The sequence below is a fragment of the Brachyhypopomus gauderio genome, chromosome 5 (genome assembly GCF_052324685.1).
Source record: "Brachyhypopomus gauderio isolate BG-103 chromosome 5, BGAUD_0.2, whole genome shotgun sequence".
NCBI lineage: Eukaryota > Metazoa > Chordata > Actinopteri > Gymnotiformes > Hypopomidae > Brachyhypopomus > Brachyhypopomus gauderio.
The window spans coordinates 33,632,355-33,647,049 of NC_135215.1; the positions used below are offsets into that span (position 1 = coordinate 33,632,355).

General features: G+C 41.9%; 1 protein-coding gene across 6 annotated transcripts in view; it reads left to right on the plus strand.

Annotated features, from left to right (window-relative positions):
- The window catches only part of cadps2 (Ca++-dependent secretion activator 2), a 118,040-nt gene extending 103,559 nt beyond the window's left edge, over positions 1-14,481 (plus strand). For 2 of the 6 annotated variants that reach the window (XM_077007306.1, XM_077007311.1), the window contains 7 exons: positions 197-211; positions 2,237-2,311; positions 2,634-2,717; positions 2,811-2,843; positions 9,219-9,326; positions 13,442-13,546; positions 13,664-14,481. In XM_077007306.1, the coding sequence (XP_076863421.1) occupies positions 197-211; positions 2,237-2,311; positions 2,634-2,717; positions 2,811-2,843; positions 9,219-9,326; positions 13,442-13,546; positions 13,664-13,825 (582 nt within the window). In that variant the 3' untranslated portion in view covers positions 13,826-14,481. The remainder of the gene's footprint in view (positions 1-196; positions 212-2,236; positions 2,312-2,633; positions 2,718-2,810; positions 2,844-9,218; positions 9,327-13,441; positions 13,547-13,663) is intronic. The other 4 variants (XM_077007307.1, XM_077007312.1, XM_077007308.1 and 1 more) reach the window with 3 other exon arrangements.
- Positions 14,482-14,695: the final 214 nt, after the last annotated feature.

Sequence of the window (14,695 nt, forward strand, 5' to 3'; positions counted from 1 at the left end):
TCCCATCCAACATATAGTGATGCTATTGGTGCATTTTTTTTTTTTGTTTGCATTTTTCATTTGTCTATTCGTGTACCATGGTACCACCTCATGCTTTTCTTACCTGTTCCATCCTTGTTCCACAGTGCGATTGTCATTTGTCTCTTTATTGCTTTTTTGTTTTCATGTGTCCTGCTCTTCATCACATGAATCCAAGATTAACAAACAGTGGGTAAGTTTCTCCTCAAATGATGACATATCAAGGTTTAGTGTATAAGAGCCTTGCTGTCACACACACGCACACAAACCCAACTAATCTTTCAAAACATACAAAATCTTTAGCTGGAAACATTTTTGAAATCCTGTTTTTCGATCTTTCCTGTACAGTTTGTCCTGTACTTCATTTGTCCAATATTCCTTTCATTGATTCAAAAACTACAATTTCTTTTAATTCATTAATAGTGTATCTGGGTTGCATAATTTTTGACTTGCAGAGACTTCAAAACATTTAATACAGGGCATTGTTGTAATTCATAGTAAATATTAAAAGCTTGTCCTGGTAAAATTTGATTGTTAAAAATGACTTTATTCTTTTTTTATTTTTCTTTCTCATTCCTCATCTACTCCATGGTGTAAATTCATGCCTTTCCCAAGTTTTAAAAAGATCATGTTTCGTTGTTTTGGTTCGCTTAACCTTCCTGGCGCAAGCGGCCAATAGCTGAGCTGAGTGGCACTTTACGCTCCTTCATTTTGTAGTGTGGACTCCCTAAAAGTTGAAAATATGAACAAAAGGTCATAATTTTGTGGTGGGCCATCCACCCCTCTGTGTTTTGTAATATGATGCAAAAAATCATTTTATTGTGGCATGTTTTGGCCTATTTTCTGCATCCGTAAAAGTTTGTGGGTGACTGGGGTTGCCACATTTCAGAATGCAAGGTTACTCTTAGAAACTGCTTTTTCCCTGAAGTGGCTCTTACTGGATCGCTCCCAGATAAATGTTTTCAAAAGAAATTATTGTTCTTTTGGTTTTCACACACATGGCAAAGACCTCACTATTTAATCTCCTCTAATGCAGAAAGAGCTCTTGCAATTTGGCCCCACTGTTACATAAAAAGCAAACATGGAAGTGTTAATTGAGGTAAAAAGTCCTTAAGATTCGCCCATAATTCCGTTTTTGGAAAAGGCCATTTCATGTGGTGAAAAATGGTGAAAAGAAAATTAGGGCTGCCAACGGTGACCTCTCAGCACCCTCAATTTGTCACCGATCTGCGTTCTTTGTTGATTGAAATTTTTAATTTGGGTGTTCTTTAGATGTGCTCTGAAAGGGCATTGTTGGCAGAGATGAACTCCTGCTTGCATGCAGCTAAGGCATCCATTCAATGGAAACGAATGGAGGCTCTTTCTTTTTCTCACACACACACACACACACATGTGCGCTCACACACACCCTCACACATGCGCACACACTCCCCCACCCCTCCATCCCTTCTATCGCTCACTATCCTATTTTTTATTCTCTCTCTCCGACTCTTCCCCATCTTTTTTCCCCTCGTCTTTTTTCAGCAGTTTTGACACAAAAAATAAGTGAATAAGACTTATCAGACATGAAATGGCGGATTAATTGAATCTTGTGTGAGCCTTTGGTCACCGCAGCTGGATGGGTCCTTTAGAAAAACACAAGGCTGCCCTAATTGTAGCCCACATAAAAAGTATCCTTCAAATTCCTTTGCCCTAAATGAGAAAAGGAATTCCATTCACTAGCATAATAGCCCTATTAGCTGCTTAACTCTGACCTGTTGCATGGGAACATTTCTCTCTTCTGCAGTATATGTTTACATGATTGTGCTGTTGGAACAGGTTGCCCATTTACTGTGTTTTAAGTTACATTTTGACATTTTTGTTATTGTGGTTAAGATTAGGATTTGAGACCTCGCCGTTTGTAATTCTGTGCAATTCTGAGTGATTTTCTTAACTCGTGCACAGAGTGCTTTTTCCCATTTGTGTGTGTGTGTGTGTGTGTGTGTGTGTGTGTGTGTGTGTGTGTGTGTGTGTGTGTGTGTGCGTGTGCGTGTGCGCGCGCGCGCGCGCGCGTGCGTGTGTGTGTGTGTGTGTGTGTGTGTGTGTGTGTGTGTGTGTACACCATTTCAGTCCCTGGGTGAAATTTAATTATATGACATTTCAAGTCCTTATTCTTTCAGCTCAGTGTGTAATTCTGTGTGTCATCTGTCTTCTACCCATGCTTTGGACATTTCCTCAGCAACAATACCATTCAAAAATTGATGTCTTGATTGATGAGGTCTTCAAAGAAATGATCTCCTGCCTAGTTTCAAAGGTAATATAAGCTCAGCCCTTCCTTGAAACGGATGCAGCTCCACAGGTTATAGTTTGGCTTGGGCTGCGTGTCCTGGCCACCTGCCCTGCCATTCTTTACATGAGCTGCTGAATGCCTCTCTTCCATTTAGACTACACGTATACAGTATGGACTTGAATGCTAAACTACAATTAAAAATTTGAACTACCTCTCTCTCTCTCTCTCTCTCTCATATAATAGAAAAATAATACTGTGTGACGTACTGGGAGTCATTTATGTATGTCCCTTGGTGTTTGTATGAATTTGTGGGTTATGTATGGATTTTACTTTTCTGTACTTGCAGTTTGCCACTGTTTTGGATAGTGTGTTGTCCAAGCTGTCCCGATATGATGAAGGAACACTTTTTTCTTCAATCCTTTCTTTCACCGTAAGTATTTTTATCATTTCATTTAAGTGCCAAACGTTAAAATGGTATGTTTTAAAGATGAAAAACATAGTTCATGCATATCTTCTCTCTAAGGTAAAAGCGGCAGCTAAGTATGTGGACGTCCCAGTAAGTGTTAACTGAGTTTAGAACAGTCAGTGGTTGCTGTGTGCATGAAAACTGTGTGCCTATGTCACTCTGTGCTTTTTAGCGCATGCGATAATTTGTGTGTGCCAGTTTTGTAATACCATGAAACTGTTATATCCAACTTTACAGAGTGTTTGAGCCCAGGCTTTTGGCATGCCCTCTCTCAGTAAGAAAACCAACGGGCACGTAAACAAGTAGCGTTACAGTATCACTTGCCATCGCACAAAATATCTTCTCTTTTTTCATCAAATGGCAGTGTTAAAGATGGTTGTGAAATTAGCTTTTTGCAATGAGCCATCATAGTGCCAGGGGCACCTCTGAGAGCTGGCTAAGCAGGGCTAATTAGTAACCCAATTGGCTTGAAAACAGTTTCACAATTCGGCAAGTTGTTGACAGTGGGCGGTCACAATAAACGGCAAGAGAATCACAAGGACTGCGTTCAGAGAGGTGGTGAGGAGACCGTAAACCAGCGAAGACATCATGAGTCAAAACAAATTGCGTTTTGCAGAACAATCACATTTGCAGATAACGGATTTATTCCCACTTTATTCATGAAGCACATTGTAGAACTTGTATATCTGAACAAGACCCCATGGAGTAATTTAATTGCTCTGTGCTGTAGTTAAAGTAAGAAATTTAAGTGGTTTCTAGAAAAACAAGACATTACAGTCTTTTATCAGTTGTAAGCTTGTCTGTGTCTGTATTGCTGCCTAATATATAACACCTCTTAACAGGTGCCAATATAAGCTAATCAGTATTTTAGACGGTATATATTGGGCAGCAAGTGAACAGTCTGTTCTTGAATTTGATGTGTTTGAAGTAAGATTGGGCAAGTGTAAGGATCTGAGCGACTAAGACCTCTAGCGATTACAATATGGCCTTACTATGTCAAAGCAGCTACAAAATAGCAGGTGTTCCCAATAGGTGATTAGTACCTACCTGAAGTAGAGCAAGGAAGGACAACTAGCATCAGGGTCATGGATGTCCAGGACTGGGTGATGCATGCGGTGAGTGGAGGCCAGAATGCCTGGTCCAGTACCACAGAAGAGCTACTGTAGGACACAATGCTGAAAAAGTTAATACTGGCTATGATGGAAAGGTGTCAAAACACACAGTGCCACATAGCGTCATCTGTATTGAGTAATTGCAGCCTGGTCAGGTTGCCCATGGTCACTTCTGTCTACAGCCAAAAACACCTGCAACAGATGAATGAGCATCATAACTGGACCTTGCAGCAACAGAAGGTGACCCGGTGTTTTTCTTCAACAGGCGTGTGTGCATTCACCTGAGGAAGAGCTTGCACCAGGTTGCATTATGGGAAGAAAGAAAGCCAGCAGAGGTGGCATGATGTAATGGTGAATGTTCTGCTGTGAACCCATCATTGGACGCATGTGATGGTCTGAAACAACGTTTATGTAGATGGTGTCAAATTCACGTCCATGTCCACATCTTCCTCCGCCCAGCCACACTAGATGAATTGATCTAGAAAGGTCTGAGGAACATGTTCTTCAGTGTATCGACCTGACCTTCACATGCCCCAGATGTCAATCCAATTGAGCATCTGTGAGATGCTCCTGGAAAAACAAGTTTGATCCATGGTGGCCACAACTTGCAGGACTTCGATCTGCCCCCAAGAGGCTTCATTGTCTCCATTCCTTTGATGGGTCTAAGCTGTTTTTTGACATAAGGAGAGCCTACACAATATTAAGCAGTTGGTTTTTAATGGTATACTTGATTTTAATGGTATACTCCTGGGAAGGCTGTCCACAAGGTTTAGGAGTGGAAGGGGCCAGCTCCAAACTGTTCTCGCAGAATTGGGAGCATGGAATTGTCCAAAATGTCTTGATATGCTGAAGCATTCAGAATTCCTTTCACTGGAACCAAGGGGCCAAGCCCAGCTCCTGAAAAACAACCCCACACCATACTTTACCACACTGAACTTTACACTTGGCACAAGTACTGTTCTGGCAACCACGAAACCCAGACTCGTCCATCAGATTGCCAGATGGAGAAGTGAGATTTGTCACGTGCCTCCACTGCTGTAGAGTCCTGTGGCGGCGTGCTTTACACCACTGCATCCGACGCTTTTCATTGCACTTGGTGATGTATGGCTTGGATGCAGCTGCTCGACCATGGAAACCCATTCTATGAAGTTCTCTGCGCACTGTTGAGCTAATCTGAAGGACACATGAAGTTTGAATGTCTGTAGTAATTGACTCGGAAATGTTTGCTGAAGAGGTCACCAACTTTCTTCAATTTTCTTATTTCAGTTGACTGTGGAGTATTTAAGAGCGAGGAAATTTCATGACTGGATTAGTTGCACAGGTGGCATCCTATCACAATTCCACACTGGAATTCACTGAGGTCCTGAGAGCAACCCATTCTTTCACAAAAGTTTGTAAAAACAGTCTGCATGCCTAGGTGCTTAATTTTATACACCTGTGGCTATGGAAGTGATTGCAACACCTGATTCCAATAATGTGGTTGTGTGAGTGAATACTTTTGGCAATATAGTTTATACACACATACATACACATAGTAAGATATTTCAGCCACTCCCTTTGCCAACATGTATAAAATCACAGCCATTCAATCCCTATAGACAAACACTTCAAGTAGAATGGGCTGTATTGAAGGTCTCCCTGATTTTAAAATGACACTGCCCATTGTCGTGAGTCCGTTCGTAAAATTTCTGACCTGCTATCTCTGCCTGGTCATCTGTTGTTATTGTGAAATGAAAGTGTCTAGGAGCAGCAACAGCTCAGCCGTGAAGCAGTAAAACGCACATTAAGATCTCTTACCCTCTGTTGCAGCCCAAAACCTCCCGTGAAACTAACATCAGCACAATGCCTGTACGTAGGTGGCTTCAAGGCACAGGCTTGTTTGCCGTTTCTAGGCTGTAGAAACACGAGATCCTATGTGGAATTTCAGCACAAAAAGAAAATGTGCCATTCCAGTTGTCTGCTGGGTTGTTGTGAAGCGTGCCACCACTGGAGCAGTGGAAATACGTTCTCTGGAATAATGAATCACCTCACTATTTGACAGTCTAATGGATGATTCAAGATTTGGCGTATTTCGGGGGAATGCTAACTGCTGGAATGTTCAATGCCGACAGTCAAGTTGGGTGGAGGAGGGATAATCTGAGACTGTTTTTTAAGGGCTGGGCTCGGCGCCAGTGGAGGGTAGTTTTAAATTTAGCAGCATTCAAAGACGATTCTTACAAAGATGATTCTTACAACTTTGTGGTCCCACTGAACACATTTTTGTACAATATTGAATGTCAATTGTGAGCCAGGTTGTCTTTACATCAGTGCCACACCTCACACAAAGCTGGGCACAAACTCCCATGCACTCAAGTGTGTGTATATATGTTCACAATCATGATCAAGGAGACCAATACTGATCCCTTGGAAGACCAATACATAAAGCTTTCTTCACGGGTATAGATTCTGATTAATAGAGCAAGTACCCCCAGTCTACAAAGCTACAGTCAAATGAAGGAAAAGAAGTAACGGTCTCAAAAGATAAGTGGCAGTCTCCTAATCCACTTCTCAGGAAGGTAAATAATGCAAAGTGCTTGGCATGGGCCTAAACATGCAAAGATTGCCTAGCAAGATGACTGGAGATGTCCAAGTTGATGAATCCAAGTTTGGATTTACAGCAGTAGCAGAATGTTATGTAAGAAGAAAAGGAGAATGAATGTTACTACAGTGTCAAAGCAACAGTGATGCATGGTTGTGGGAATATTCAAGTCTGGTCTGTGTTGCGTACTCTGTGGATAGGCCCCTGCACAGAAGTGTTAACTGAGTTAACACAGTCAGGGTGTATGTTCTACTCTATACTTCTGAGGCGTGCTATAGCCTCTGGATTGGATTTTTGTGGGCAAGGATTAGTACTACTTGAACAAGCAGTGCTGAAGTTCCTCCTCAGTCACTTGACCTAAACCCCATTGAGCATTTGAGGCCTCTTGGAGACGGAGAAAATTAAACATTCATTAATGTGCACAATATTCCAAAGGGCGTTTTGTAATATGTTGAGATGGCATGGATGGTCAAATTTAGAAGAAAACAGAGTCTATGCCACCACAAGTGTCATTACAGCAAAAGTTGAATAATACATTCTGAAGTGCATTTTTCAAAGATTAAACTTTTTAGTCAAATTATGCTGAATTTATAATAAAAATTTACAGAATTTGAAAGTGGGGCAACGATTTACACTCCGACTTTTAGCCCTGTCTGTGCATGCATGAGTGACGAAAGAAGGCGAGATATGTTGTCGTTATGTCCCACTGTTCAGTAAACCCCTCAGCCTGATAAACATGTGCTCTTGGCATCAGTTCCCTGAGCCCTTCTTTCCGTTAAATTAGAATGTAACCTCCACCTTGTGCTTTTGTGTGCAGGGAACACAGCACCTTGTAAGCCCATTTCACAGCTCTGCTGGGAGGTAGAGGGGTCAGGAGAGCCAGGCTGGAGTCTAGCCTTTGGCACTGAACATTTCTGGGCCCTTGTCACGAAAGGTTAAGCTCTCCTGTAAAGGCTGCCATTCGAGGGTCGGGGGGGAGGCGGGGGGAGGTGTTTGGCAAGGCAAGCCCTGCTGCGAGTGCTTTTTAAGATATTCAGTCACACATTCACACCCTTGCAAACACATGCTTTGATTTAGCGCTAGCTCCCATACGCATTAGCATTCCAACTATTTACCCCAAAACCTATTTACCCCAATTTTTTTTGCAAATATCTTTAGATGTGCATTGCAAACACTTCACACAAACTTCATCTCTCTTGCTTTTTTTCACGCACGCACGCACACACACACACACACACACACACATGCGCGCAGACACACAGACTCCTGCTCTCGCACGCATTTTATACACCTGCACCTGGACAGTGAATGAGGCGGTGGCAAGACGCCAGAACAGCCGCTCTGTGTAATTACTGCCTGTTTGTCTCTCCTTCCCTTTCTGTCTGTTTCCCGTCCCCGTCACTTATCCTCTCGGCTTAACTGGTCATTAACCTGGGCCTAATCGCACTGTCCCACACCTCTCCAGTGATTCACACACTCTCTCAACACCTCGCGCCCCCGTGGCCCTGCCTGCTCTCCCATTGTTCCGGGCTGTTGGGGCTAAAATGCTGCTGCAGCTTTGCATGTTGGGTTGTGTGTGATTCTGCAGTGATGTGGGACATGTGGGTTCGCCGTTTGGTTTGTTGCGTGTGCGTGTGCACCCCTGCCAGAGTGTGTGCATGTGCATGTCATCACTTTGTCCCACAAGTCTGAAAGACAGAAGGGGAGATGAGCGGGTGGTAAAGGGTTAAAGGGCCCTGAGGTGCAGATCAACTGTTCTGTAGAATGCTGAAGGGACAACAGGCGCACTTATAGGCAAGTAATTAATCCTTAATGCAAGAGCATCCACACACACACACACACACACACACACACACACACACACACAGTCATGCAAGCTCTTGTACAGGAGACTGTATCTTCCTACTTTTGTCCATTTTTGACAGACCTATTAAGAACCCTTAATGTTTGTTTGGGGATGTGAGGGAGGCTGGCTGTGTGAGAGTGTGTGTGTGGTGTGTGTGTGTGTTTGCGCACACACCTTTGAGTTAGTTTACCGTCATGTGGGAATTCAGAGGTCTAAAGAATATGGTACAATTCTTGTCTGTGGAGCCATTCTCATCTACGCCGGATTTCATTTTTGGCAGAGGGGAGCTGGTGCACTTCAGCAGCCTCAGTAATGCAGTCCCCTGGTGTAACATGTCCTTAACGTCACATGAACATTCCAGCCGCCACGCCTCCCTGCCGTCAATCACCCCAGAAGCGCAAAGCGGTGACCTCTGGTGTCGGCTTGCTCCTCCGTTCTCTCTCGTCTCTGGTTTTCCCTTCATTCTTCCCTCATGGTCTGGGAGGGAATTTCCACTTCACCTTAGACAAGTGCAGAGTGTGGCACGGTGGTCAAGGGAGGGGCTGCAGGAAGCAGATGAACAGCCCCGCCTGGCCCTCAGGCTGCCAGCCCTTGAGAAATGGGTGTGAGAAGTGTCACAGCAATTACAGTAGTCTCTCTGCGTTTCCCTCCTGTTGTGTTCCCTGTGGGAACAGAAATATTGGTGTTTTTCTTTATTTGCTCAGGTAAACTGAGGTGAGGCTTTGGGTATAAGTGTTTCCAGAGCACATCAATGTATTGCTTAAAACATGAGATGCCATAAATATTACCAGATTAGGTTTTTTTTTTAAACCAGTAAAATGTCAACATAAGCAGACATTCTCATTACATTATGTAGTTATGCAGCGATGCATACTTGAATATTGTATTGTGTTAGTCACCTCAAAAATAACATGTTCTGTCTCTCTCAGAAACCTGGTATGGATCTAGCAGACACCTACATTACATTTGTGCGGCAAAACCAGGACATTCTCAGAGACCGTTTCAATGATGAGATGTACACAGAGAAAATCTTTGATGTAAGTACCCACATGACCATGTACATGTGCAATAGCATCCGCACTGTAGGTTAAAGTGAAACTTTGTGTTATTCACTTACATTCTGCCTCTTTTGCTACAAATATATGTGTATGTTTTATAGCTCCTGTTTGAAGTTTGATTTCTAGTTGTGAAGCTCTTTAAAGGAAATTTCACAAACAAGAAGCCTTTAGTCAGTCCCATTTGGCTTTGAATTACTGTGGTCTTTTAGAACATGCCAATACACCAACAACACGTAATCTGCTCTCTACATTACCTGTTAGAGTAGCTGTACTTTATTCCAGCAGAACCCTTTTAGCTCTTACACACTCTGAAAAGGAGTTAATTGTCATTCATCTGTGAACTAATTTCAGTGTTCATTGATTTATTCTGTCTCAGTGGAGCAAAAGAAGAAAAACAAAAATGTGCAAAACACAATTTTATTAAAAATTTAATATTTTAATATTTTTTAAAGTGTTTAACCCTTTGAGTTTGAAGTAACAGGATAAAATGTCTGCATCTGCGTCTTATCGTAATTTTGCTGAGTTTTCTCCTCCCTTTGTCTGACCACAGCACTTTGCGCCTCTGTCTGATTCTCTCTTTCCCTTCCCTCTTTTGCTTCTCTCTTTTTCTCTCCATCTGGCCTCCTGCTCCTGGCCCCTCTCCTCTCTATATTGCGTGGAAGAACAGAGTGAGTGGGAGGTGTAAGGAGGTGTGGAAAGTTTTTTTGTGGGAGAGGCGATGAGGCCTCTCTAAGAGCACTCATCACCCCATTGTGACCATTTCCAGTGTCTGAGCACTCACCCTGAGCTCCTGTTGACCCGTGTGTGTGTGTGTGTGTGTGTGTGTGTGTGTGTGTGTGTGTGTGTGTGTGTGTGTGTGTGTGTGTGTGTGTGTGTGTGTGTGTGTGTGTGTGCACGTACATATGGGCTTGCGCATGACTTTGAATACGAGTGTCGGAGATGGTATTCTGTCTTCAGGTTGTAAACATTTTTGGCTTTTCAGTAAACCATGTATTACTCTGGAACAATAGGGAGACAAGCACTTGTTTATATATTGACAATTGAACAAAAAAGACAAAGTGTAGAAACGCGCACTTGTATACACACACACACACACACACACACTCACACACAACACAGCACCCTGTCTCAGCACGTCTAGATTGTGTTTGAAAACTTTGTGTGCAGGGACAGATTGGAGAGATGCTGTGTTTGGGGCTCTTCTGTTTATTTGGTAGAGCTGTGCTGGGGTCGGAGAGCGGCAGTGAGGAGACAGGCAGGCAGCGCACTTAATGTGCCTGGCACACCCTCCCCACACTCCCTAATGCGCCTCACACACCCCCAGTCATGCACACGGAGAGAGCGCCGAGACTGGGGTCTCACCGTGTCACCACAGACGCATCCTCATCAAACGGGATGTGGGCTGCAGAGTGCTTGTGAATTGGTCCACATGCTTGTATTCTTATTTGTTTGGGTGTGTTTTTTTTCCCTCCTTGTATGGATGGATTGATATTCAGTACGAGGTTCTGCCTTCGACAAAAATCAAGCGAGTCTTGAGTGAGTGGAAATATATGGATATCGGAGCCATTGTGTTTATCTACGATGAGATTCCTATGAAAACTGAGCTGTGTATGCCCTTGTGGGCAGCAGCAAATCAGATGATTAAGAGCGTGATGAGGTCTGTGTGGTGAAGCAGCACAGCCCCCAGCTTGGTCACAGGTGCTGCACATATACCCTTCACTGCCTCCTTAATGATGAAGACAAGAGGACACTTAAGTAGGTGATTACTGCCACACAGGAAGGACATGTTCTGTAATGTGTTCGTGTCTGAATGAAAGTAATATGGAAAAATGCAGCGTGTTACCCCTAACCTGCAGAAATTAGAGGCTCCTCACCTTGCTTGTCCGTTTCTGTCTCCTGGCTAAATGTTTCAATTAAGGAGAAACTCTATCTATTTTGTCCGCTTTCAATTAAGTCTAGGAGACAGCATTTCTGAATACTTCAGAAAATTAGTGCTACCAGTGTTCAGAATCATTTATGCTTTAGTGGCTGCTGGGGAGCTGAGAGGAAATATATTAAAGGCAAGGATGAGCCTAAATTGTTTCATTACGTTTTCACAATCGCAAACATCACTGAAATGTTTGAGACTTTGAGATGGCAAAAAGAGAATATCATATTATGCTATCTGTAGTACTGAAGAAAGCCCCAGTTAGGAACTGCCACAAGAGGAACATGGAAACCACAGAGAAATGTGACACATACTATACTATATATACTATACCAACAGAGAACACAAGAAATGTGTTGTACATTTTAGTGTGTTTAGGTATTTCCTTTTTTAGGCAGTAGTTATAAAATCAACAAAGATGCATCATGTATTAGTCTAAAGAAAAAATTATCAAGATGAAATTTTCTTTGTATTTTAATAATTTAGTACACATCAAAGAGCAGAACACGATTTGCCTAAAGCCAGTATCTGAAGGTCTCGTGTACATTGTTTTGCCATGACATTCACTTTGACTGAAACCCAGTACAGTGCCATCACATCAGACTGGTGGGGAGCAGAGAATCGTGTTCTTACGGTGTTGCTTGTTCAGACACGTCATGGCCTAAATACACATGTGGCCAGATACCGGCATAATGAAGACATTTCATCTGGCTCCATGTTCACCACAGAGACCTAAATAGCCACATTAATTGTTGAGTACCTATAATTGTCACTTTAAAATTTTACATTTTATTACCCATAGTGAGAACCCAATGCAGTGTTGCCTTGTTATACAGTGCAGATAGTGGCATTTTAAGATCGTTGCTATCTTGATTTTAAAAAATATTATGTTTAAGTCCCGGTTTAACTGCCTGTTCTCACTGAGGGCAGCAGCATTTGTCTGGTGCTTGACACCACGCACTGCACCGACCGATCAAGGTTCTACATGGTCAGAATCGTAGCAATACTCACTGAGGGCCCAGTGGTGTCTGGTCAGCCGTATGAAAGAGTGCAGCGACCTCAAAAAGCTTTAGAGGAGGTGTATGTAGCTGTTCCCCTCACAGGTTATTATTACAATGGCACTCATTATGACTAAATAGGCTGAAAACAAAAAAAAAAAAAGATGTACTTTATTTTAAAGACAATTAAGGATCATAATATTAATGGATGGCTAATGTAAATGGTATGGTGCCTTGGATACAAACTAATTGGTCTTATCCAAATGATTATATTCATCACATGAACAAAATGTGGATATTTGTGTTCATATTGTTGTAGTCTCAAATGTTTACTCTTGAGCACACCTTGTCAAACCCTCTTAAGAGCCTCCTCGTTTCCTCTCAAGATGTGATAATGTGTCTGATTCCCTTTGCCTTGTTCCCGCTACACTGTCGAGAGCTCCTCCCTTGGTGTGTTCAGCAGACTGCACAATCCTTCACAAGGCCTTTAAGGTCACGCTTGGTGCTGTTGTGGTGCAATGGCGTTTCCTGTCAGGATGCCCTCTGTGGTGCATTGATGATGGATTATGCGGATTTGGGGGACAATTCAGACTTCACAGATCTGCAGAAGCTCTCATGCTTTGAATAGTGTCTCCATGTGATGTGAGCATGTTAAATCCTCAAATGTCACCTAATATTTTTTACTTGCTTACTCTTGTCTACCAGAGTTCCACTGTTTGGGTTTGTAGCTCCTATCTTGCTTCATTACAAACGTTTTGTTTTGCTGTTCTTCAGTAGGTGGTTGTCCTGACACCTCTCCCGTCCTTTCTGTTTTCTCCACGTGTGCTCACTTGGTGGTGATGATGAGTCCTACTGTAGCACTACTGTCGGCAAATTTGGTGTTGGAGCTGTTTGTGGAAATATAGTCATGGATGTGAAACAAGTTGATCAAGAGAACTTGAAATACAAGTGGCTTCTGTTGATATTCATTGGCAACATTTCCAATCTTCCTAACTGTTTTACATCTCAAAGGCTCAACATTGAACATAAACTTTCAGAATTTGTTTAATACATAAATTAATCATGTATTTCTATATTACCTTAGTTTATCATTTTACTAGAAAAAAAGTGCATGGATCATATTTTCTTTTAAATTTTTGAAACGTTCTTTGCTGCCTTTATCTTCACAGCAATGGTACAACACTTCCACGAAGACAGTGTTTGTTTGGCTCACTGACAGACTAGACATGCAGCTTCATGTGTATCAACTGAAAACCCTCATCAAGATTGTAAAGGTGACGCATGGAATCCTTTTATTTCAGTTTCTGACGCAAAACCTCCATCATAATCAGTTTTGGCAGCATTGACTATTTTTAAATGTTGCCTGTCTACGTTTTGCCTTTGTTTTGCAGAAGTCCTATCGAGACTTCAGACTGCAAGGCGTCCTGGACAGTACATTAAAGAGCAAAAACTATGAAACTATTTACAACCGTCTTACCATTGAAGAGACCTCTGTTGCTGTGTCAGACGGACTTCAGGGCATCAGCATGAAAGACAGTGATGAGGAGGGTTAACTTCAGTTTCTCATTAGAAGGTCAAGATTGAGTAGCCAAGTTGATCTGGACTCTGGATTGTATTAGATCTTTAAATAATTGACTGTCAGGACAAGGCTATCTAGACCTAATTTAGATGCTTCAGACCCAGATATACATTTCACCAAGTATACTTGCAGTGTAGTTCAATGTCCACCTGTAGGCAACATGCATATAATTTTGTTCATCATTTTGTGTCCAGTGATATGCTGAAATAATGTCCAACAACACTGGCTTTAACTATGAATGTTTGAAATTATGTGGGCATAATTGTTAAACTACACAAACCAAACAATGTATTTGTCTGCATAGACTTGTTACAAATTAATCAACACGTGTACAAAATTCTTATGCTCTCTGCACTGGGACTGTATTTTTGTTATGTCAACATGAAGGATAAATGTCTGAAACTTGGTTAAATGCTAGTTGTGCACTCATTCCACTTGATATCTATGGATTTAAATTCTCTCATTGAAGTAACATGTTTATTGTGCATCATTATCTAGCTATTTACTACTACAAATAAGTTGCTGAATTTTTTAGGAGATATGTAGGTTATATTTTGTATTGTCTTTTGTGCACCTGAGATTGTGCAGGTGTCTTTAATGTAATGCCATTAAAAGTGTTTTTAATGTTGATATCTGTAGTTACTTATTACATAAGTTCTGAAATGCAAATAAATGTGCTTGTGTAAATACTTGTGCACTACCAAAATAAAGAGCACCATATAAATATTCCATGAAATTATGCAACTAAGCCGTTTATTTTAAAATAATTTCCTTAATGAACATAAAACATGAAGGAACCGAAACACTGAAATGAGTAACACTAGCCACATTCCACAATAACATG